Below are 26,847 nucleotides of genomic sequence, written 5' to 3' on the forward strand. Positions count from 1 at the left end.
ATAATTTTAAGCATAATATAGTACAAAATTTTTATAGAAATGGCTTATACAATATAAAACTGAACTTTAAAACATGAGGTAATTACATTTTGAATAAAGGCAGTGCTAGCACTACTCTCACAATTACAATAAAGCATCTTTCTTGTGTTCTCACTCTATTATATTCCTTATTAGTTTCCAACATGCACACCTATTGTACAATTATATCTCACATAGATGCTACTCCCAGCCACTGTCAATGATCACAAGTTTTCACAAGATGCAGAATGCATCATTGAAATTACCTCTTTCAACTACCAGTAATGGAAAAATAGGTTTAAGTCACTGACAATTTTTTTTCAGTTAGAAATTATAAACTTTTTGGTATGAGAGTATAGTTATACCAACACTCTTGTATGGGTGTGAGGCATGGGTGGTGAATGTTGCAACAAGAAGGCTGGAGGCAGTGAAGATGTCTGAGGGCAATGTGTGGTGTGAATATAATTCAGAGAATCTTTAGTTTGGAGATTAGGAGGAGGTGCAGGATTACCAAAACTATTATCCGGAGGGCTGAGGAGGGGTTACTGACATGGTTTGGACATGTAGAGAGGATGGAACGAAATAGAATGACTTCGAGTGTGTAAATCTGTAGTGGAGGGAAGGTGGGGTAGGGGTCAGCCTAGGAAAGGTTGGTGGGAGAGGGTAAATGAGGTTTTGTGGGCGAGGGGCTTGGATTTTCAGCAAGCGTGCGTGTTAGATAGGAGCAAATGGAGACAAATGGTTTTTTAGGACTTGACGTGCTGTTGGAGAGCAAGCAAGGTAACATTTATGAAGGGATTCAGGGAAACCAGAAGGCCGGACTTGAGTCCTGGAGATACGTAGTACAGTGCTGGCACAATGAAGGAGGGGTGTTAATGTTGCAATTTTATAACTATTGTGTAAGCATGCCTCTGGCAAGACAGTAATGGAGTGAATGATGACAGAAGTTTTTCTTTTTTGGGCCACCCTGCCTTGGTGGGAAACGACCGATGTGTTAATAATAAACGTATAACATATTGTCCCGTAAGCCTAGGTGGAGCTGATGTATGCAGCCCAATTTCAAAATTTTTCTCAAGTTTGTGGCATGAATGTATAGCCAAAACTATGAGAAAACATTTATTTAAACAAAAAAATACAAATCACTCATTAAAATGGCAATTTGTATTGAGTCCTGTGATATAAAAGAATTTACTGTAATTACATGCATAAAAAGGATCAATCTGGCCTCTTGTTCCAAAAACTTTTAGTCACCTTCCACACCAAGCATGACTATGAGAGAAGAACACTAACCCTGTTTTCCCAGGCAAATTGGAAAGAAAACATTACAATGTTGAGAACCATTAAGAAACAAGTGTAAAATAAAAGCAAAAATGCCATAGGTTATTAAGGTCTATCTGTTATCTTAAATGTTGATAAGATAGAAAAAGGACCAGCAATGGCTGCCAGAGTGTAAAACATTTAACAAGTTTTCATTTCTTATTTGTACAAGGGGACATTACTTTTTTAGATAGTACAGAGAAAGATGTTTGAAGAAGATTCACAGGTAGTTGAGTGATAAAAGAAATATTATCACATTATTATAACATTCATGGGATGAGTGCTAAACCCATTAGGGACACACAGTGCCTGGGGGAATAGAAGGCATTAGGGTTCAATTCAAGGAATGGGAGCAAAGGTCTATTTCCGTAGGTCAAGAGCATCTCACTAATATCATGAAACCTCCCTTGAGTGGTTTAGAAGAAATTAAAGCTAAACAGAAAGGAGGGAATATGCATATACAGCGGTCCCTCGTTAATCGTCGTTAATCCGTTCCTGGAAGTGCAACGATTATTGAAATAGACGATTTTCGAATCAATTTTCCCTATAAGAAATAATGTAAATACAATTAATCCGTTCCTGACACCCAGGAGTATTAAAACAAAAATTTTTTTTACATGAAATATAGATGTAGTACATAAACAATACAATGGGACATGATGAATGAAACATTAACAGCATAACACTTACCTTTACTGGCAATTCTTCTTAAGTGTATGGAAGACTGGGGAGGAGAGAGATTGGATTAGTTACTGTTTGGAAGGGGAATCCCCTTCCATCAACACCTCAGGTACCAAGTCCTTTTCTGGGGTTTCATACTTCTCTTCTCTGTTTCTTAATGCCACTAGGACCAGCTTGAGAGTCACTGGAGTCCTGTCTCACAAAAAAAGTGTCCAGAGAGCTCTGTTTCTGGTGTCTCTTTAAAACTTCCCTAAAATGGGCCAAGACTCTGTCACTGTACAAGTTACCGATATGGCTTGCAACATCCTTCTCAGGGTGATGTTTCTCCATAAATATTTCCATCCTACCCCACATTTCAAAAATCTCCTTAATTTCTGAAGAAGGCACCTTTTTCTATCTCTCTTCCTCCTCTGCAGCAATCTGTTGCTGTTCCTGCTGAAGCTCTTGCAGCTCCTCAATGGTTAGCTCTTCGTTGTGGTCCTCCACCAACTCTTCGACATCCTCCAAACTCACATCCAACTCCATGGAACCCCCCAATGCCACAACAGATTTCACAACTGACATAGGCTCATCAGGGTCAGCCACAAACCCTTCAAAATCTCTCTTGTGGACACAATCTGGCCACAATTTTCTCCAAGCAACAATAGCTTCCTTGATTTCCTTTTTCTTTGCCATGATGGAAGATATGATTGTATGGGGTTTGTTATACATCCTGGCCAGTTCGGCCACACATACGCCACTTTCATATTGTTCAGTGATGTTTTTCTTAAATTCAATTGTATTTCTCACCTTCTTTACCAAAGGCTTGGCACTAGGAGCTTTCTTTTGAGCCATGGTAGCTTATTTAGCACTTGCAAGCACTAAAATGAATAGAATAGTACAGTAGGGCCCCACTTATTTGGCAGGTTAGGTTCCAGGCTACCGCCGTAAAGCGGAAATCACCATAAAATGGAACACCTTTTTTTTCCACTTACAAATGCATACAAACACTAGATAACAAGTTTACACTAACATATATTAAGTTAGCAATAGAACCAGGCATCAAAAAACAATAAAGTACAATACACACATAGTGCACTCATTACTTACCTTAAAATATTTATAGTCTTAATCTAGGGTGAGACAAGTAGTATTTATTGTAAGAAATCAAGTGTGGTATGTATGGTAGTCAGCCGGGCTACCATACCAGGCCACATAATATTCTATTACATTTAAGCATCCCAGAGCGATAAAATGCATATACAGTTTACTCATTACTTACCTTAAAATATTTGTAGTCTTAATCTAGGGTGAGACAGGTAGTATTTATTGTAACAAATCAAGTGTGGTATGTATGGTAGTCAGCCGGGCTACCATACCAGGCCACCCCACCCACCCACACATACTATTCTATGATATTTAAGCATCCCACAGCGATAAAATGTATATTCAGTTCACTCATTACTTACCTTAAAATATTTGTAGTCTTAATGTAGGGTCAGGAGTAAGTAAATGAGATAAAACAAATAAATGAGAGAGAGAATGAGTACATGAGAGAGGACAGGCGCAGAGTTATGTAAACAAACCAGGCGAACATAAGTTTTGTAAACAAAAAAAGTGTACACGTCTGGTTTGTGTACAAATTACATTGTGTACAAGTTGACTCTACATTGATACTGTAGAATAAATAAAGAACACTCCCATTCTCATGTAACATCATTTTGAGAAGAAATGACGCTTTGAGTGAAGGCAATGGAAATAAGTTACTCTGACTTTTTTGGGTTATCCTAGGTTCTCTACACATATGCTGTTATGTATGATAATCTGTGTAACTGTATTTGTGTATACCTGAATAAACTTGCATACATACGAAAGGAATAATTTTCTACAGTTACCCCCAGTAACACATTTTCTCTTATGTTAGATTAGAGAAAATGTTATTCTTGCTGCCACTTGTACAAGTTATCTGGCTACTCATCTCATTTATGCTTATTTATTTTATTGTGGAGTGTATTTATCATCTTTATATGTTATGTATCGAGTTTATTATATAATTTTGAAATAAATATCATGGATGGATTAATGAAAATGTGTATATTAATGTAATATACGACATTTAATGAGACTCGGTGATTATTATTATCATTACTAATATGATGTCTCGAGATATGAGAGACTTACTGATTTTAATATATACCTGCATGCTAGTACAGTATAAGTTTATTTAGGTACAGGTATACATAAGTATAATTATCAGAGTAGTATATATAAAAATGAAATAACTTTTAAAAACACTTGACATTTTGGAGTTTCCAGACAAAATGGAGAGACTTAGTGCTTACGGATCTCACAGAGAATGTAAACAAACAGGGTGGGACGCGGTGACCATATTAGAAAGTCAGGTGGGGGGAGCCGTATAGCGAGTTTTGGTCATAATTTGAAATGACCGTATTAGCGGAACGCCGTGAAGCGAAACACCGTAAAGCGGGGCCCTACTGTATTATAAAATATTTTGTATGAACAAGTGAGGGGACCATTGTTCACTGGTAAAGAATGGCACAATGGCTGGGAAGGGAGGCCGACGCGGCTCAGAGCCGTGAGCACGCGTCCAGGATAAACGACAATTACCGAGTCAACCGACCCTTTGCGAGCCAATGTTTGGACAAAAATAACGCAACGATTTCCGAAAAGGATGACTAATGAGCCTGACAATTATCGAGGGACCACTGTACTAGCACCAAATTTTTTATACAGGTTAGCTTGTACAAATGTGCTGCAGTACATGCAAGGTTCCTTGATACTAACTTGCATTTGACTTTGTCACAAGTGGTACACAGCATGTCCATCATAACGTGGTGGTGAGCAAACACTAAGAACTTCTTATCTAACTCCAGCAGCTCTTTGATGTACTCACTGAAAAAAAAAAGATTCATTATTAAAAATGATAGTCTATTACAGTAAACCCTCAATTTAATGGAGTGGTGGGAATGGTGCAGCTCAGAAGCTTATCTGAGCTGTCATGCTGGTACACTTCTGGCAAGATAGTTATTGTATGAATGACTGTGAAAGTGTTTCTTCTTTTCTGGGTCACCCTACCTTGGCGGGAGATGGCCGATGTGTTAAAAAAAAAATTATGGAAAGCACTAAACTCAAAATGGTCATATAGCGCCTGGGGTAATGGGAGGCAATCAGGGTTGATCCAAGGAAAGGGAGGAAAATGGTTATTATACAATTTGCAGTGACTGTTTCCAATGGCATTCATGCTCTAATGTTGGTTTAGAAAGACACGTAAGCAAACACTGACATATTTATTAGCAAACGTTTCAGTCCTGGGACCTTGATCAAGGTCCCAGGACTGAAACGTTATCTAATAAATATGTCAGTGTTTGCTTACGTGTCTTTCTAAACCAACTTGTCAGTATTTATTACCAAGGTTTATTTTTTTTTTTTTTAACAAGTCGGCCGTCTCCCACCGAGGCAGGGTTTATATCATGCTTTAATGTAAAATGCATCAGAAATTTATTGATTAATCTAATGGTTGTACCTATGTATGTCCTATATAATATTAAAAAATAGCTGTGGGTAAGCAAAAGACACCTTTAAGCTCTGTGATAGTTATTTTACACACCAGCAGTCTCTCCCCAAGGCAGAATGACCTTAAAAAAAAAAAAAAAAAACAGCAGAACATTCACTCACTCATTCATTCAATCAATGTCTTGCCAGAAGTGTACTGATATCACAGTTCAGATGGCCCTCTGAACTGCATTTATTTTTATTGATTTACAGTTCAAGGGAATTTATGGAGGAAGTTTCAGTTAGTTTCAAAGCAGAGAGGCTGTTCTCTACTGATGCAGTCATTGCTGGAACCAATGCACAATGGCTAGCTACTTCAATATAAGCCTTTTAATAGCCATTAAGCTTCATCAAACTAAAAATTTCTTTTACACTATTATCTTCACATTCTTCTGACATGTAAATAACTATAAAATGTGATTTCATTTATTAAAAAAAAAAAAATAGAAGAAAATGTTATAGTTGTATTTCAGTGACTGAAAAGTAGGGTCACAAAATTCTTTGCTAAACCCATTTACTAACATTATGGAGAAGGTAAACGGGCAGAATCATAATTTGTGAATCTGATGATAAGTGGGTTGTGTCATGTCATTTTTCTGAGGTGTTGCTGGGTAACAGAATGGGGGCAGTAGTAATGGGTGGTAGTGAGGGAGGGACTACTAGGAGTAGCTTTTGATTTTACAGACCATATCTCTAGCAATGGGAATTCTTTTTTTTCATTGATGACAATATATTTTTTTTTGAACAAACTGGCCATATCCCACCAAGCAGGGCGACCTAAAATGAAAAACGAAAGTTTTTCTTTTTAAATTTGGTAATGTATACAGGAGAAGGGTTACTAGCCCCTTGCTCCTGGCATTTTACAATATGCATAGCTTATGGAGGAAGAATTCTTGTCCACTTCCCCATGGAGATAGGAGGAAATAAAAAAGAACAAGAACTATTAAGAAAATAGAAGAAAATCCAGATAGGTGTGTATAAATATGCACGTATGTGCCAGTGAAGTGTGACCTAAGTGAAAGTAGGAGTAGCAAGATATACCAGTTATCGCACATGTTTATGAGACAGAAAAAAGACACCAGCAATCCTACCATCATGTAAAACAATTAAAGGTTTTCATTTCACACTCACTTGGCTGGATGGCAGTACCTCCCTAGGTGGTTGCTGTCTACCAACTTACTACCACAATAAATATTATTCAGGGAAAATTTTATCATTAGAATAGCTTTCACAGCTTATCAGACCAATCTGAATCCTACTTACATAAATTTGTGAAAAATGTTAATATAATTAAAATTAACTGTTTTCATTCTACAACTGGTAGTGGTATATCACTGTACCCAGCCAAAGTGCAGACCATGGTACTGCACATCTAATGTAGAGTATCCTATAACAGCTTTTCAAGCAAGTCTCCAACATAAAAAGTTTTAAGTCTGAACTATTTTTACAACAGGTTTAAATTCACACAAATATAAATAAAAGAAATGCTCAATGCTATATACACCTACCATCTGATTTACGACCTGCTCGACATACGACCACTTGACTTACGACTGTGTTTTGTATGCCAAATTTCTGGGAAACAAACAACTGTTTGTATTGTACATAGTGTTTATCCTAAACCTTACAGTATAAAATACAGTACTAACAGCATAAACAGTAAAGTAAAAAATGAAATACCAAAACAAAACAATAAAATAAAGTCATTACAAAAATGTTATGTTGATATTCAACAGTAAGGTTCGACTTACGACCGGTTGGTCGGAACCAAGCTCGGTCATAAGTCGGATGGTACCTGTACTACTACATTTAACCTTTTCAGTGTTGAGACCCCTGGTCTCAAACTTGCTCTAAGGGTCAAAGAATTTAAAAAAGAAATGATTTTATTTTATGAAATGATAGAGAATCTTTTTCTGAAGGTAATAAACCAAAAGTACAAAATTTGATGGAAAATTAATGGAATTATGCTCTCGCAAAGTTAGCAATCTTGGTGATATTTACACACTGGCGATTTCACCCACTTTGCTCTCTATTTTTAGCCAATTCCATTTCTCTAGTCCATCAAACTCATAGCTATTTCGCTAGTATTCCTTCTGTTCTATCGATTGAGTATGAGAAACCACCCATTTACTTATTTCAACTACCCAATAAAGTGATCAGAAATCTGCAATTTGCCCAATTTCATACAAAATTCAACAACTGCCAATTGGAAAATAAGGTCCAGAATAAACAATGTAGACATTCCTGGCACTAAATAAACATCTCTGTTCATTAGTCACGTCTCCAGGCTTTTCATTTTGAATTTTTATTCACACAACAAATAGAAGATTTACTGTTATGCAGACTACTTCATTATTGTGATAATTGTATAAATAATGTCAGTGCATTCCTAAATGCATACTAGACTGCCCAGTTGGATGAATACTGGACAAGTAACATCATTTGTCAATTTCAAGCTACTTTCAGTCCTGAAACTAATAAAAAATCATCTCTATTTCTGTAATATATCTTCCATTCTATCAAATGAGACCAAGAAACAGAATACAACTAAAAAACCGTACAAAAATACACCGAAGTCAGTTTTAAACCAAAAACACGATTCCAGTTTTTTCACATTATGTACCGTGTGCTGCAGGATTTTTTATATGGTGCACGCTTACTGAATACGTCCATTCTCTCATATCTAGGCCCAAATTTACTGCTCACAGCTTATCTGAGTGAGCTGAGCTCATGACGTCATACTATGGGACCAACACTGGCTTCAAAGGCATGATATGACAGGACAATGCTAAAAGGGTTAAATATTTAGCTCAAAAAGATATTTTAATTATCAGGAAAGTTTTACAGGGAAGCAATGCTTGTCTTTAAATACATGCCATAATATTATATAATTTATTAACTCAAGAACCATCTCCCACCAAGGCAGTGTAACTCAAAGAAGAAAACACATTCACCAACATTCACTCAATTTCTGTTTTTCCAGAAGCGTGCTGAAATCACAATCAGATTATCATTTAGACTGCAACATCTCCACCCCCATCCTTTAGAATGAAGGCACTGCCCCTCCCACCGACAGAGCTCAAGTCTGGGTAACCAGTAATGTTAAAACAATTACAAATATATACTAGTTGCTTATTTACAAACATTGTAAATACTGTAAAGTACTGTATACTCCGATACAGAGTTTGCAGGTTCAAGTCCTGCTGTGGACGTAGAGGCATTGTTTGTAAGTAATTTTGCCCGTTTGCAAATTGCTAAGCATACTCACTTATGAATAACTTTTGTATTAATGCTATAACTAAAATATTTTTTATTATTGTTCTTTCTTTCAACACACCGGCCGTATCCCACCGAGGCGGGGTGGCCCAAAAGGAAAAACGAAAGTTTCTCCTTTTACATTTAGTAATATATACAGGAGAAGGGGTTACTAGCCTCTTGCTCCTGGCATTTTAGTCGCCTCTTACAACATGCATGGCTTACGGAGGAAGAATTCTGTTCCACTTCCCCATGGAGGTAAGAGGAAATAAACAAGAACAGGAACTAGAAAGAAAATAGAAGAAAACCCAGAGGGGTGGGTATATATATGATTGTACATGTATGTGTAGTGTGACCAAAGTGTAAGTAGAAGTAGCAAGGCGTCCCTGAAATCTTGCAAGTGTATGAGACAAAAAAACGACACCAGCAATCCTACCATCGTGTAAAACAATTACAGGCTTCCGTTTTACACTCACTTGGCAGGACAGTAGTACCTCCCTGGGCAGTTGCTGTCTACCAACCTACTACCTAGTTATAACTAATAATTCATGCAAACTATCTGAAACAAACACTGAAAATTAAGAGTGACACTTACAAGGTAAACAAAAAATATAGGAATACGTACATACTTTGTTTGCTTTCAGAATAAAGTGTCAGAGTTAACCTACCTCACAGCTTTTAGTTTAGCATGAGATGTTTCAGCAAAGAACCGAATAAGTGCACCATGTTTCTCTGCTCCTCTAAGGGATTTCAGACCAAGCTGTTTAGCTGCAGCTTCCAAGGCTTTAGTGCCAGTTTCAACTGAAGTTGGATCCAAGGTCACTGTCACTCTGAAAATGATAACAATAGGATAAATTCTTTTCCTAAATAATATTGTAAAACAATAACTTTTAGGTAGTAGGTTGGTAGACAGCAACCACCCAGGGAAGTACTACCGTCCTGCCAGATGACTGTGAAACAAAAACCTGTAACTGTTTTGCATGATGGTAGGATTGCTGGTTTCTTTTTCTGTCTCATAAACACGCTAAGATAACAGGGATATCTTGCTACTCCTACTTACACTTTGGTCACACTTCATAGACACGCACATGCATATATATATATATACATACATCTAGGTTTTTCTCCTTTTTCTAAATAGCTCTTGTTCTTTTTATTTCTTCTATTGTCCATGGGGAAGTGGAAAAGAATCTTTCCTCCGTAAGCCATGCGTGTCGTATGAGGCGACTAAAATGCCGGGAGCAATGGGCTAGTAACCCCTTCTCCTGTATACAATTACTAAAAAAGAGAAGAAGAAAAACTTTATAAAACTGGGTTGCTTAAATGTGCGTGGATGTAGTGCGGATGACAAGAAACAGATGATTGCTGATGTTATGAATGAAAAGAAGTTGGATGTCCTGGCCCTAAGCGAAACAAAGCTGAAGGGGGTAGGAGAGTTTCAGTGGGGGGAAATAAATGGGATTAAATCTGGAGTATCTGAGAGAGTTAGAGCAAAGGAAGGGGTAGCAGTAATGTTAAATGATCAGTTATGGAAGGAGAAAAGAGAATATGAATGTGTAAATTCAAGAATTATGTGGATTAAAGTAAAGGTTGGATGCGAGAAGTGGGTCATAATAAGCGTGTATGCACCTGGAGAAGAGAGGAATGCAGAGGAGAGAGAGAGATTTTGGGAGATGTTAAGTGAATGTATAGGAGCCTTTGAACCAAGTGAGAGAGTAATTGTGGTAGGGGACTTGAATGCTAAAGTAGGAGAAACTTTTAGAGAGGGTGTGGTAGGTAAGTTTGGGGTGCCAGGTGTAAATGATAATGGGAGCCCTTTGATTGAACTTTGTATAGAAAGGGGTTTAGTTATAGGTAATACATATTTTAAGAAAAAGAGGATAAATAAGTATACACGATATGATGTAGGGCGAAATGACAGTAGTTTGTTGGATTATGTATTGGTAGATAAAAGACTGTTGAGTAGACTTCAGGATGTACATGTTTATAGAGGGGCCACAGATATATCAGATCACTTTCTAGTTGTAGCTACACTGAGAGTAAAAGGTAGATGGGATACAAGGAGAATAGAAGCATCAGGGAAGAGAGAGGTAAAGGTTTATAAACTAAAAGAGGAGGCAGTTAGGGTAAGATATAAACAGCTATTGGAGGATAGATGGGCTAATGAGAGCATAGGCAATGGGGTCGAAGAGGTATGGGGTAGGTTTAAAAATGTAGTGTTAGAGTGTTCAGCAGAAGTTTGTGGTTACAGGAAAGTGGGTGCAGGAGGGAAGAGGAGCGATTGGTGGAATGATGATGTAAAGAGAGTAGTAAGGGAGAAAAAGTTAGCATATGAGAAGTTTTTACAAAGTAGAAGTGATGCAAGGAGGGAAGAGTATATGGAGAAAAAGAGAGAAGTTAAGAGAGTGGTGAAGCAATGTAAAAAGAGAGCAAATGAGAGAGTGGGTGAGATGTTATCAACAAATTTTGTTGAAAATAAGAAAAAGTTTTGGAGTGAGATTAACAAGTTAAGAAAGCCTAGAGAACAAATGGATTTGTCAGTTAAAAATAGGAGAGGAGAGTTATTAAATGGAGAGTTAGAGGTATTGGGAAGATGGAAGGAATATTTTGAGGAATTGTTAAATGTTGATGAAGATAGGGAAGCTGTGATTTCGTGTATAGGGCAAGGAGGAATAACATCTTGTAGGAGTGAGGAAGAGTCAGTTGTGAGTGTGGGGGAAGTTCGTGAGGCAGTAGGTAAAATGAAAGGGGGTAAGGCAGCCGGGATTGATGGGATAAAGATAGAAATGTTAAAAGCAGGTGGGGATATAGTTTTGGAGTGGTTGGTGCAATTATTTAATAAATGTATGGAAGAGGGTAAGGTACCTAGGGATTGGCAGAGAGCATGCATAGTTCCTTTGTATAAAGGCAAAGGGGATAAAAGAGAGTGCAAAAATTATAGGGGGATAAGTCTGTTGAGTGTACCTGGTAAAGTGTATGGTAGAGTTATAATTGAAAGAATTAAGAGTAAGACGGAGAATAGGATAGCAGATGAACAAGGAGGCTTTAGGAAAGGTAGGGGGTGTGTGGACCAGGTGTTTACAGTGAAACATATAAGTGAACAGTATTTAGATAAGGCTAAAGAGGTCTTTGTGGCATTTATGGATTTGGAAAAGGCGTATGACAGGGTGGATAGGGGGGCAATGTGGCAGATGTTGCAAGTGTATGGTGTAGGAGGTAGGTTACTGAAAGCAGTGAAGAGTTTTTACGAGGATAGTGAGGCTCAAGTTAGAGTATGTAGGAAAGAGGGGAATTTTTTCCCAGTAAAAGTAGGCCTTAGACAAGGATGTGTGATGTCACCGTGGTTGTTTAATATATTTATAGATGGGGTTGTAAGAGAAGTAAATGCGAGGGTCTTGGCAAGAGGCGTGGAGTTAAAAGATAAAGAATCACACACAAAGTGGGAGTTGTCACAGCTGCTCTTTGCTGATGACACTGTGCTCTTGGGAGATTCTGAAGAGAAGTTGCAGAGATTGGTGGATGAATTTGGTAGGGTGTGCAAAAGAAGAAAATTAAAGGTGAATACAGGAAAGAGTAAGGTTATGAGGATAACAAAAAGATTAGGTGATGAAAGATTGAATATCAGATTGGAGGGAGAGAGTATGGAGGAGGTGAACGTATTCAGATATTTGGGAGTGGACGTGTCAGCGGATGGGTCTATGAAAGATGAGGTGAATCATAGAATTGATGAGGGAAAAAGAGTGAGTGGTGCACTTAGGAGTCTGTGGAGACAAAGAACTTTGTCCTTGGAGGCAAAGAGGGGAATGTATGAGAGTATAGTTTTACCAACGCTCTTATATGGGTGTGAAGCGTGGGTGATGAATGTTGCAGCGAGGAGAAGGCTGGAGGCAGTGGAGATGTCATGTCTGAGGGCAATGTGTGGTGTGAATATAATGCAGAGAATTCGTAGTTTGGAAGTTAGGAGGAGGTGCGGGATTACCAAAACTGTTGTCCAGAGGGCTGAGGAAGGGTTGTTGAGGTGGTTCGGACATGTAGAGAGAATGGAGCGAAACAGAATGACTTCAAGAGTGTATCAGTCTGTAGTGGAAGGAAGGCGGGGTAGGGGTCGGCCTAGGAAGGGTTGGAGGGAGGGGGTAAAGGAGGTTTTGTGTGCGAGGGGCTTGGACTTCCAGCAGGCATGCGTGAGCGTGTTTGATAGGAGTGAATGGAGACAAATGGTTTTTAATACTTGACGTGCTGTTGGAGTGTGAGCAAAGTAACATTTATGAAGGGATTCAGGGAAACCGGCAGGCCGGACTTGAGTCCTGGAGATGGGAAGTACAGTGCCTGCACTCTGAAGGAGGGGTGTTAATGTTGCAGTTTAAAAACTGTAGTGTAAAGCACCCTTCTGGCAAGACAGTGATGGAGTGAATGATGGTGAAAGTTTTTCTTTTTCGGGCCACCCTGCCTTGGTGGGAATCGGCCGGTGTGATAATAAAAAAAAAAAAAAATAATAACTTTTATGGAAAAGATATAGATTTTGTGCCACTTTATGGATAAAAAATGGAAAACAGTACCAAAAAAAGGATGCTTTATTTCTTCAGACACTGTAGCAGTTTCTTCCTTGGAATGGGAGGGGCAGTATGTAGACTTTAAGATACAAGTCTAAGAATGAATACAATAAGTTTCTTGGCTAAATATACTGTGCAAAACAAACAAACAAAAAAAAAAAAAGCTTATTTTAACCCTTTGACTGTTTCGGTCATATATATACGTCTTACGAGCCACCGTGTTTGGCGTATATATACTCAAAAATTCTAGCGGCTTCAAATCAAGCAGGAGAAAGCTGGCAGACCCACATGTGAGAGAATGGGTCTGTGTGGTCAGTGTGCACCATATAAAAAAAAGTCCTGCAGCACGCAGTGCATAATGAGAAAAAAAAAACTGACCGTGTTTTTGGATTGAAACACAGACTTTGTGGTGTATTTTCGTATACCATTTATAGTTGTATTCTCGTTTTCTTGGTCTCATTTGATAGAATGGAAAACATATTATAGAAATAGAGGTGATTTTGATTGGTTTTACTATGAACAGAACCTTGAAATGAAGCTCAAAGTAGGGGAAATGTTTGATTATTGCCAATGTTCAAAAGTAAACAAATGATGTTTCTTTCTTTCAACACACTGGTCGTATCCCACCGAGGCGGGGTGACCCAAAAGGAAAAACGAAAGTTTCTCCTTTTACATTTAGTAATATATACAGGAGAAGGGGTTACTAGCCCCTTGCTCCTGGCATTTTAGTCACCTCTTACAACACGCATGGCTTACGGAGGAAGAATTCTGTTTCACTTCCCCATGGAGGTAAGAGGAAATAAACAAGAACTAGAAAGAAAATAGAAGAAAATCCAGAGGGGTGTGTATATATATGTTTGTATATGTATATGTAGTGTGACCTAAGTGTAAGTAGAAGTAGCAAGACATACCTGAAATCTTGCATGTGTATGAGACAAAAAAAAGACACCAGCAATCCTACCATCGTGTAAAACAATTACAGGCTTCCGTTTTCCACTCACTTGGCAGGACGGTAGTATCTCCCTGGGCGGTTGCTGTCTACCAACCTACTACCTAGACAAATGATGTTATTGTCCAGTAAGTGTCCAACTAGCCATTCTAATATGCAGTCATGAATGGGTTGACATTATCTATACAATTATTACAATATTGCAGTAGTCTGCATAGCAGTAAATCTTCTATTTTTTGTTTGAATAAAAATTCAAAATAGAAAGCAAGAGTAATATCAGAGGAGCCTGGAGATGTGACTGATGGACAAAGAAAATGTTATTTTAGAGCCAGGAATGTCTGCATTGTTCATTCTGGACCCTATTTTGAAATTGGCATATTTTTAAATTTGCATGAAACTGGCCAAATTGCAAATTTCTGACCACATTATTGGGTAGTTGAAATCAGAAATGTACTCAATCGATAGAACAAATGTAGTTCTAAAGAAATAGCTATGAGTTTGGTTGACTGGAACAATGGAATTAGCCAAAAATAGGGTTCAAAGTGGGCGAAATTGCCGATTCATAAATATCGCCGAGGTCGCCAACTTCGTGAGATCGTAACTCCGTAAATTTTCCATCAAATTTCATTCTTTTGGTGTCATTACCATCGGGAAATGATTCTCTATCATTTCATAAGAAAAAATATTTTTTTCTCAAAAATTTTTCAACACCAGGAGACACCTCAGGATTTAGGGTTGCGACAGTCAAAGGGTTAACATATATTTAGTGTTTTATGACATCGACCCTTTAAGGGTCTTGCATCAACTCTTGCCAGTGCTATATAGATAGGTGACAGAGTATGTACATGCAGGCTGTCTCTTTAACATATGACATTTTATGATGGCAGGTTGGTGTGCCACTAAACAACAAGGTCAGTGTTTCTATGTGACATTTTGCATTTCTTCAGGGGCAGTATTTCAGAAGAAAACATGGCTGACTGGCTGACCTTGTTGAATAAATTTATGGCCTAAGTGGTCCATATTGTGAAATATATCATGGACCACAGCAGTGATTACTCTTCCAACTCTTGATTTCTGTGAGCATTTTTTTTTTTAACATGTCAGTTGTTTTCCACCGAGGCAGGGTGACCCAAAAAGAAAGAAAAAAAACTTTCATCATCCTTCAACACTTTCACCATCATTCATATATAATCACCGTCTTTGCAGAGGCGCTCAGATACAACAATTTAGATGTCACATCAAACAGCCAATATCCCAAACCCATCCTTTAAAGTGCAGGCATTGTATTTCCCACCTCCAGGACTCATGTCCGGCTAACCGATTTCCCTTCACGAAATATTACCTTGCTCATGCTCCAACAGATCATCAGGCCCCAAAAACCATTTGTCTCCATTCACTCCTATCTAACACGCTCACGCACGCTTGCTGAAAGTCCAAGTCCCTCACCCACAAAACCTCCTTTACTCCCTCTCTCAAACCTTTCCTAGGATGACCCCTCCCCCGCCTTCCTTCCACTACAGATTTATACATTCTACAAGTCATTCTACTATGTTCTATTCTCTCTAAATGACCAAACCACCTCAACAACCCCTCTTCAGCCCTCTAACTAATACTTTTAGTAACTCCACACCTTCTCCTAATTTCCACACTACAAATTCTCTGCATATTTACATCACACATTGCCCTTAGACACAACATCACTGCCTCCTCCTTGCTGCAGCATTTACAACCCGTGCTTCACACCCTCCATGGATAACGTTTTTTGTCTCCACAGATATCTCAAAGCACCACTCACCTTTTTCCTTCATCAATTCTATGGCTAACCTTATCCTTCATAAACCCATCTGCTGACAAGTCAACTCCCAAATATGTGAACACATTCACTTCTTCCCTACTCCCTCCCTCCAATCTGATATCCAATTTTTCTTTATCTAAATCATTTGATACCCTCATCACCTTACTCTTGTCTATGCTCGCTTTCAATTTTCTTCCTTTACATACCCTCCCAAACTCATCCACTAACCTTTGCAACTTTTCTTGAGCAATATATGGGCATGAAATGACACACACACAAGTGTGTGGGGAAGAATGTGCAAGTGATGTGTATGGGATATGTGGGATGGCAAATAAGGTCAGAGAATTAAGGGTTGGACATCTAAAAAGAAAAATGGTAGGTTTGTTTGAAATACTACTTTATGGAAAGGGAAGTAGAGGATTATCAAAGAAAAAAAGCTCATGATGGTGTGAAAGAGTAGAGAATAAGCCAAGTTATGTGGATACAACTATCTGCAAGCCTTTCTGTCATGGCCATCCACAGCGTTACATGATATCAGAGATATAAACAGATATATACCATATGTTATGGTGCATATACATCAATCTTACATCTCTTATCAGTAGAGAAATTTAAATGTCAATTTTTTTCACTTTCCCCAGTCTTAGCAGGTATTACAGTATATGCAGAATTTTAACACAAACCAGTGCTACGTCCAGTCTAATTGAATTGTCAGCCCTTATCAGGACTGCTATGGTTTACATTTGCATTAAGGAAAACTTAAGCATTACCTTCGTTTTGCTGGTAGCTGGTCCAGGACCTGTGACTTGAGTCTCCGGATCATTAGTTTTGCCTGTAAGATAATCTGCAGTTCTTCCATATTGCTGGAACCTGAGAAGTCCCATCCCCAGGGAAGCTGTTTCCCATTGCAATAGCGAACACCGTACTCCTGGAAACTAGTGGGTAAAATAATTTAAATAGCTTAGTGACCAAGTGAGTGTTGTAAGTTTTTTTTTATATATAGAGTAGAGTAGTCCTCACTGCTCATTTTGGTCTGCTTATGAGAAAATGCCAATGCTAAAATGGTAGTTTTTAAGGGTTACACTCAAGCTCAGCAGACGTAACAACTTAGTTGGTAAATCTGCTGAGCTCATGAACCATCTTTAAAAAGTCCTTCAAAATTTGGTAGCTTCATTTCTGAGCTGGCAAAGCATTCATCTGTTCAACATTAAAAGATTAATTTTTTACAAACTTACTGTATTAAATATGACAGAATTCTCGTCTGTTAGATACTGTGTAGGATAAAGACAATACAGTACTATACTTAAATCTTCATGTTAACTGAATAATTAATGAATATAAAATATCAGATGAACAAGGAGGCTTTAGATAAGGTAGAGGGCATGTAGACCAAATGTTTGCAGTGAAACATATAGGTGAACAGTATTTAGATAAGGGTAAAGTCGTTTTTGTGGCATTTATGGATTTGGAAAAGGCATATGATAGGGTGGATAGAGGGGCAATGTGGAAGATGTTGCAAATGTATGGAATAGGAGGTAGGTCAATGAAAGCAGTGAAGTTTTTACGAGGATAGTGAGGCTCAGGTTAGAGTATGTAGGCGAGATGGGGATTATTTCTCAGTAAAAGTAGGCCTTAGACAGTGATGTGTGATGTCACCATGGTTGTTCAATATATTTATAGATGGAGTAGTAAGAGAAGTGAATGCTCGGGTGTTGGCAAGAGGTGTGGGGTTAAAAGACAAAGAATCTAACACAAAGTGGGAGTTGTCACAGTTGCTCTTTGCTGATGACACTGTGCTTTTGGGAGATTCTGAAGAGAAGTTGCAGAGGTTGGTTGATGAGTTTGGTAGGGTATGTAAAAGAAGGAAGTTAAAAGTGAATATAGGAAAGAGAAAAGTGATGAGGATAACAAAAAAAATTAGGTAATGGAAGATTGGATATCAGATTGGAGGGAGAGAGTATGGAGGAGGTGAATGTGTTCAGATATTTGGGAGTGATCGTGTCAGCAGATGGGTCTATGAAGGATGAGGTGAATCATAGGACTGATGAGGGGAAAAAGGCGAGTGGTGCACTGAGAAGTCTGTGGAGACAAAGAACTTTATCCATGAAAGCAAAGAGGAGAATGCATGAGAGTATAGTTATATCAATGCTCTTGTATGTGTGTGTGGCATGGGTTGTGAATGTTACAACAAGGAGAAGGCTGGAGGTTGTGGAGATGTCATGTCTGAGGGCAAAGTGTTGTGTGAATATAATGCAGAGAATCCTTAGTTTAGAGATTAGGAGGAGGTGTAGGATTACCAAAACTATTATCCAGAGGGCTGAGGAGGGGTTATTGAGATGGTTTGGACATGTAGAGAGGAAGGAACGAAATAGAATGACTTCGAGAGTATACAAATCTGTCTTGGAGGGAAGGCAGGGTAGGGGTTGGCTTAGGAAAGGTTGGAGGGAGGGGGTAAAGGTTTTGTGTGCGAGGGGCTTGGACTTCCAGCAAGCGTGTGTGAATGTGTTAGACAGGAGCGAATGGAGACAAATGATTTTTAGGACTTGACGTAATATTGGAACGTAAGGAAGGTAACATTTATTAAGGGATTCAGGGAAACCGGCAGGCTGGACTTGAATCTTGGAGATGGGAAGTACAGTGCCTGCACTCTGAAGGAGGGGTGTTAATGTTGCAGTTTTATAACTGTAGTGTAAGCACGCCTCTGGTAAGACAGTGATGGAGTGAATGATGATGAAAGGTTTTCTTTTTTGGGCCACCCTGCCTTGGTGGGAAACAGCTGATGTGTTAATAATAATAAAAAAAAAATATCCACAAAATAATACATCAATAAGTTTAGGGTCTGCCCATAATGTACTGCATATTCCAGAGCTTTTCAGCATGTATAAAATAACTTATGAAATAAAGCAAAATCAATGTATATTATGAAAATAAAACTGCTAATCTGACTTTACTGTTATGGATGGTATGTCGGCACTAATAAAAAATTTGAAAAAAGATTATGCATTTGTGTATTTTAGTGGTACAGTAATTTGTCTTACTATTTTCCTGTATCTGCAAATGTACAAACTTTCAAGCAAAAAACCTGTTATTCACAAACCACTGGAAAAACCAATCCTTAACCCATAAACAGTCCAAGCAGATCTACATTCACATGTGTAGTGCTACAAAAGTAGATCTAAGTTTTTTTACATATTTTCAAATATAACAAAAAAAAAAAAAGTAGATCAAAGTTTTTTTACACATTTTCAAATGTAGAAAAACAAAAAGAAGATCTACTTTTTTACATACTTTCAAATGTTGAAAAAACGTGTATGTACGTTTGGACCGTTTACGGGTTAAAACAAACTAATAATAATAATATTTTTTTTTATTAACACATTGGCCACTTCCCAACAAGGCAGGGTGGCCCAAAAAAAAAAAACTTTCATCACCATTCACTCCATCACTGTCTTGCCAGAGGTGCGCTTACAGTACAGTTATAAAACTGCAACATTAACACCCCTCTTTCAGAGTGCAGGCACTGTACTTCCCACCTTCAGTACTCAAGTCCTGGAATAATATACATCTGGGCACCTCTGCAAAGACAGTGATTAAGTGTGAATGGGTGGGACACAGCCAGTGTGTTAAGAAAAAAAAAAAACACACACACACACACACACACAGTAGAACCCCAGTATCCACGGATTCAGTTTCTGTGGTTTCAGTTATCCATAGTTTACTGTGGCTCAAAAAAAAACCTTAAATTTGCTTAATAATGGCCCAAAGTACAAAAGTAATCATGCTGGCAGTTCTTCAAAGCCTAATAGAAGCTGTGAAGTGCTTCCCATAATTTATCAATTTAACTTTATCATAGGTATATATGTAAACAAAAAGCGACTTATATATAGGGTTCATTATTATCTATGGTTTCAGGTATCCATAGTAGGTCTTGGAAAGTATCCTCACAGATATGAGGGGACTGCTGTATTGTAATATTTTGTGAAGGGACTAAGGAAAACCTGTTAGTGCCTGCACTCTAAAGAAGGGTTTTGGGATATCTGCTGTTTTGAGGGGTATCTGAACTGTAGTATTGGTGCACCTCTGGCAAGACAGTGAGTGTACATGGTGAAAAGTGTTCTTTTTCAGGTTACCCTTCCTCACTGGGAGATGGCCAGTATGTTAAAAAAAATACATATATTTATATATGTATACACACATATATACACACACACATATTTGCTGGCTATTTACTTTGGGAAAAGTGTTGGGTTTATTCCATTGATCTGTGTGTAGAGTTCCGAGGGTCTTGAAAGGGCTGGAGTGCCACTCAAGAGTAAAACACGTTTGGCTTTCTTCATGATGGGTGCAGCAGCCTTGTATCTTGCTGCCTTAAAACTCTTAAGCATATGAGATTCATCCTAGATAAATGATAAATATTAAAACATTAGAACACACACACACACACAAAAAAAAAAAAAAAAACTTAAAAGGACAAACAAATTCTTGTTTATTACAGTAATTAATATTCTGAATTTTGGATGAACAGGGAGACTTCTAATGTGTAGAGTAGACCCACGGTTTTCATAATTAATCCATTCCAGAAGGTTGGCCTAAATCCAAAATGGCAGAAAACAGAAGTAACATTTTCCATAAGAAATAACGTAAATCCAATTAATCCGTTTCAGACACCCAAAAATATTAACAAAAAATACATTTTATAGAGAATAACTATAGTTTTACAAAAAGAAAACAATGAGAAATAAATATAAATGACTAATTTTAGTGATAAACATTACATACCTTTATTGAAGACTCTTGTTGGTGAGTAGCATTTATTTGTAGTCCCAGAGGGGCTACATCCCAGGCCTATACCTACTGGCTACATACACTGCGGCCTACAGCCATATTATTACCATCGACATACCATGCTCACTGAGTTTAATCGTTTCTAATAACCACCTTTAGATGCCATCATAAACAAAGGGAGAAGTAATAAATAATTCATGCTTTTGTAAATAAACGCCTTATGTACTATTAAGGGGAGTTACTGGGCCAAGGCAGATTCGTACACGTTTTCTCTGAAGCTGGACCAGAGAAAACGTAATGTTTTCCATCCACCGACCCCACCCCTCTTCAAAATTATACTATAAGAAACATGTTACATAGCATATAAACCTGCAATGTTTATATGCTATGTAACGTGTTTCTTATAGTATAATTTTGAAGAAAATATCATAGGTGGGTTAATTAAAATGTCTATATTAACGTAAAATAAGACATTTAATGTGCCCAAGAGTGATTATTATTATGTACTATTAGTATTACTATGGCATTAAGACTAGAGGGACACAGTGAACGAGTAACAAAGGCATGTTTATATGCTATGTAACGTGTTTCTTACATAATTTTGAAGAAAATACTATCATAGATGGATTAATGAAAATGTCTATATTAACGTAAAATAAGACATTTAATGTACCCAAGTGTTAGTCACGAACGTATGAGCGTCCCAGGTAGACACGTCTGGTACCATCAATTTCCGAGCCGATGTACGAAATCTGGGGGAAAATTTAGCTGAAAAAAAGGGCTCAAAATCCGAATTGTACGATTTCCGCAAGAGCTGAAAACCAGGGGTCCACTGTACTGCACTTGAGAAAGTCAGACTATTCCATATGAAAATAAACTCCAGAGATTAGTCAATGTTATAAGATTTGATCTTAATTTGATGCAAAATTAATAGAAGATTGGTTTCATTTATAGCTATGACTACAAATTCAATATTATAATAGTTATACAGTTCTAAAATTCTGTTATTATTTTCAAATAAGATAATTCATCAAGGGTTTTCAATATTTTCAATTAGTAAGATTTAAGTAAGAGTCTAACTTAAGTAAAGTATTATATAGTACTGTATTTCATGTAATTCAGAATTACAGGTGACCTCTGTACTTGTGACTCATTGGGAGGGTCATCACCAGTCACATAGCTGTAAGTCGAACCCTTATTTTCCACAGGAGCAATGTTATAAATGGGGTATGTTCCTGGAAACCAGTTGCATGTTTAAAGAATAGCAATTTTCTAGAGGCTACATCTCAAGAAATAAATACACTAGTCATAAATGCAAGGAGTCATATGCTGGGCAGTTGTAAATTGGGAGTGGCGTCTATAGATGATGAAATATATCAAAGCATATAACACTGAGTTTGTACATTCCATACTTACCATTATTACAACTTGAAAGTTATGACTGAGAACTTCTTGTGCTTTACGTGTCAAGAGATCGTAACTCATGATGATCACTTCAGCATCTTCAAAGGTGTCTCGTCCAGAGTCAACTACAACTATGTCTGACCTATTCACTGACCCCACCCACTGTTCCACTGAATTAGCCCAGGAATACCTGCACACAAAATATTTTTATTAAAAAGATGTGGCGATGTATTATCAGTGTACATATTATGCAAAGGAAAATAACAGATGATGAGATGTGTTGGGCAAAATTCAAAATTCAAAATTTTAACTGATTTACTAACTACAATGTAGATGTTGTAGTCCAAATCTTTCATGTTAGATAAGTCAAGTCATCTCCTACTTAACTTTAACCAGATTTATGTCTGCAAGTGATGTACCTGGATGACACAAATCATGTCCATAAATGTGTTACAAAATTAATTACATTTCCCACACTTCCTTCTCCCCTTCCCAAATTTTCCTTACTCCATAACTTTACTGTCTAATTAAATGATTAAATAGAGAATTATATTTACAGGTGCTTATGCTGAACATTGTGATGCCAGACACAGTATGTAAGGTAAAGGACACATGTGCAACTAATGCAAACCTAAGAGTGAAACATTGCCACAATAAAATGTCCTTTTACCTTACATATTGTCAGTAATTCTACCAACATTACTGCAAACACAATATAATTAGTAAAACTGTTTAACATCATATATTCGAGTAAGCACAACTAAATTATGTTAGGTATAACTCCATACCAAAAAAATTTATAAGCCAATTATACAAATCTTGGTATCAAAAAGAGGATATAAGTTTCAAACCAACCACACACATGAAATCATACAGAACAAAATAAACAGCAGACAAAAACCTCCTTAACAGTGCTTATGAGAATAATTTTCCATAACAAAATCTGTACAGACTGAATATTTAATTTTTAGTTTATAAACATAGTTTATAAAGTATACTATGATGCATAATTATTATTTTATTATTAAATTCACAAGAAGGTGCTTCATCCCATATGGATCACATAGAGCCTAAGTAGTGCATTAAATTTTCAGGTATTTAATTTCAGGTATTTGATTACCTAAATAACAAAATAATTCTGTCTTCAATACAACAACTGTTTGTATTTAGTATTAAGAGAAAAAAAATGAATTTATTTTTTTTTTAAAGTATCCTCGTAATAGTACAGTGGAACCTCAAATATCGAACTTAATCCGTTCCAGGAGTTAGTTCTGAATTCGAAAAGTCTGAGAAGCGAAGCAATATTTCCCATAAGAAATAATGGAAGTGCAATTAATCCGTTCCAAAAACCCAAAAATATTCACCAAAAAAATACATTTTATAGAGATTAATTATAGTTTTACATACAACAAATACAGTGTTCAATTATGTATTAATAAATTTAAATAAACATATAAAATAACATTTTACTTACCTTTATTGAAGACTGGTGATGGCATCTGGAAGATGGGGCTGAAGGAGAGAGGGAGTTGGGGTTAGTGTTTGGAAGGAGAATCCCCCTCCATGAGGACTTCAGGTATCAAAGCCCTCTCTGACATTACTTCCCTTCTGTCTTTTAATGCCACTAGGACCAGCTTGAGAGTCACTGGACCCCTGTCCCACAAAATAACTGTCCACAGACCTCTGTTTCTGGTGCCTCTTTAAGATTTCCCTAAAATGGGACATGGTTCTGTCACTGAACTTGTTGCAAAGATGGCTTGTTTCAGCTTGCTCAGGGTGGTACTTCTCCACAAACATTTGGACATCATTCCACTTCTGTATTATTTCCTTCTTCACATCTATTGTGTTTCTCATTTTCTTTACCACAGGGGTACCACTAGCAAATTTCATTGCTCCTATTGTAGCTTATTTCACAGTCCCACAAGCACTAAACACAATGAAATAATCGTAAAATGTTTGAATGAGAGCACAGGTTAGTGTTCACTCAAGCATCAACAAAACCAGACTGGCTCACGGCGCCTATGTGGGGACGCAGACAGTGCAGGCTGCCGGACAGGTCCGGTACCCGGCGGTTCGAAAATAGGGGCGAGTTCGATAATAGGGACAAAGTTGGTTCGAAAAAAGGGTTCTATTTTCGAAGAGTTTGATAAGTGATACATTTGAAATTTGAGGTTCCACTGTATTGTAGTTATCTTCACGAGGTTAACCGTGTGTGTGTTTATGACTAGCCAAGCTAGTGTTTACCAACCTAACTGAGGATGGAGCTACCACCAACAATGGCCACTCTCTGCGGTAATAAACTGCAACTCCCAGGGCCTGTATGGTTTTCCCCAGACCCATTTCATCAGCAAACATCACACGACCACCAAGACTTATGCCAAAACTGTAAAACAAAACACAGTTCACATTAGTATAGTAAGCTTATTACTATTATTGTACAGGTCGGCCATTACTAATCTGGCAATCAATTATTTGGTTCCATCAGTAATTTCGGCTACCATAATTTCAAATTTCATCATTATACTAACTCAAATTTCATCATTATTCTGACTCAGAAATTGAGCAGATGGTTGTAAATCCACAGAAGCAAGAAAGTGGAGGAGAAAGCAGTGATGAAAATGGGGAGGATGTAGCAGAAAGAGTCTCTATTGAGAGGTTAATTAAGTGTATTCTAACCTAACCACTCTGTAATCCAGCAAACTCACTAATCGTGCACACTACAGGACCCAATAATGTTGGATTAGTGATGGCCGACCTGTATTCATGGGAAAATGTTAAACCCATCAGGGTTGGACATCTTTGCAGTAACAGGAGTGAGGGGTGCAATTAGTTTTGATCTGAGGAAGGATTATTAAGCTAAGCACGATGTACGTAATTAAGTTCAAAACTGTATATCTATGACATAATCCAGTAGTGTACACAACAGTAATAAGAGCCAATACCAATGTTTTCTCACATGCTCAGCCATGATACACACAGGTAAAAAAAAAAAAAAAAAAGAGCAGGAGGATATCAGAATACCAACCGTCAAATAAACTGGCAAAGAGGAAAATAAGAGAAATATGTTTTCTGTACCACTGACATAATGAAGTGGAAGAAAGTAAAGGGTAAAGCATATATGCCATAGGCTCATATTTTTATTGACCTTCGTAAGTGGGTAGTAGGCTGGGAGACAGCAACCACCCAGGAGGTACAACTGTCCTGCCAAGCGAGTGTGAAACGAAAACCTGTAATTGTATTATATGATGGTAGGATTGCTGGTGTTTTTTTTTTTTCTGTCTCAGAAACACGTGGGATAACAGGTATATCTTGCTACTTCTACTTACACATAGGTCACATTACACATGCATGTACAAGCATATACAGTGGACCCCCGCATAACGATGGCATCACATAGCGATTTTTCCGCATAACGATTACTTTTATCGCAAAATTTTTGCCGCGCATACCGATTAAAAACCCGCTTACCGATTTTCGTCCGAGACGCGTCCAATGTGCCCTCAGCCAGCCTCACATGTGCCGGCCGTCCCATTGTTTACCAGCCAGCCTCCGCGGTAACATCCAAGCATACACTCGGAATATTTCGTATTATTACAGTGTTTTCGGTGCTGTTTCTGGAAAATAAGTGACCATGGGCCCCAAGAAAGCTTCTAGTGCCAACCCTGTGGTAAAAAGGGTGAGAATTAGTATGGAAATTAAGAAAGATTTTGAAGGGTTTGGGGCTAACCCTGAGAAGCCTATGCCAGTTGTGGAATCCATTGTGCCTACTTCAAAGATTAAGGAAATGTGTGCACAGTGGGTTGAACTGCAAACCTTTATAGATGAAAATCACCCTGACACAGCTGTTGCAAGCCGTGCTGGTGACTATTTCAATGACAATGTTGTGGCCCATTTTAGACAAATCGTAAAGGAACGGGAGGTACAGAGCTCTATGGACAGATTTGTTGTGCGACAGAGGTCCAGTGACTCTCAAGCTGGTCCTAGTGGCATTAAAAGAAGAAGGGAAGTAACCCCGGAAAAGGACTTGCTACCTCAAGTCGTAATGGAAGGGGATTCCCCTTCTAAACAGTAAGAAGATAATGCTCTCCCCTCCTCCCATCCCATCAATCATCACCAGATCTTCAATAAAAGTAAGTGTCATTTAATTGTGCATGCCTTTTTCAGTTTGTGTGTATTAAAATTAACATTTCATGTGGTAAAAAAAAATTTTTTTCATACTTTTGGGCGTCTTGCACGGATTAATTTTATTTCCATTATTTCTTATGGGGAAAATTCATTCGCATAACGATTATTTCGCATAACGATGAGCCCTCTTGCACGGATTAAAATCGTTAACCGGGGGTCCACTGTACTGTGGAACTTCGATACATGACCAACTCCCTACTCGACCAAAGCTCAGTACTTGACCAAACAAATACAACCTGCCAGAACTTCGCTGTAAACTATTTTGTGTTTCTTCGCATTTTTTGGCGTTTTTTTGTTATTTGTATAAATAAGTCACCATGGGGCCTACGAAGATTAGTGATAACAGCCAACCAAAC

At 37.8% G+C, this 26,847-nt stretch overlaps 1 protein-coding gene across 1 annotated transcript in view; it reads right to left on the reverse strand.

Moving 5' to 3' along the window:
* Marcal1 (SWI/SNF-related matrix-associated actin-dependent regulator of chromatin subfamily A-like protein 1) overlaps positions 1-26,847 on the reverse strand; it is a 148,909-nt gene that overhangs the window by 14,977 nt on the left and 107,085 nt on the right. The window contains exons 6-11 of the mRNA XM_053796946.2: positions 24,555-24,689; positions 22,319-22,496; positions 20,348-20,514; positions 16,888-17,052; positions 9,492-9,653; positions 4,801-4,908 (exon numbers count right to left, since the gene is read on the reverse strand). Of these exons, the coding sequence (XP_053652921.1) occupies positions 4,801-4,908; positions 9,492-9,653; positions 16,888-17,052; positions 20,348-20,514; positions 22,319-22,496; positions 24,555-24,689 (915 nt within the window). The remainder of the gene's footprint in view (positions 1-4,800; positions 4,909-9,491; positions 9,654-16,887; positions 17,053-20,347; positions 20,515-22,318; positions 22,497-24,554; positions 24,690-26,847) is intronic.

The sequence above is a fragment of the Cherax quadricarinatus genome, chromosome 79, assembly GCF_038502225.1.
Source record: "Cherax quadricarinatus isolate ZL_2023a chromosome 79, ASM3850222v1, whole genome shotgun sequence".
Classification (NCBI taxonomy): domain Eukaryota; kingdom Metazoa; phylum Arthropoda; class Malacostraca; order Decapoda; family Parastacidae; genus Cherax; species Cherax quadricarinatus.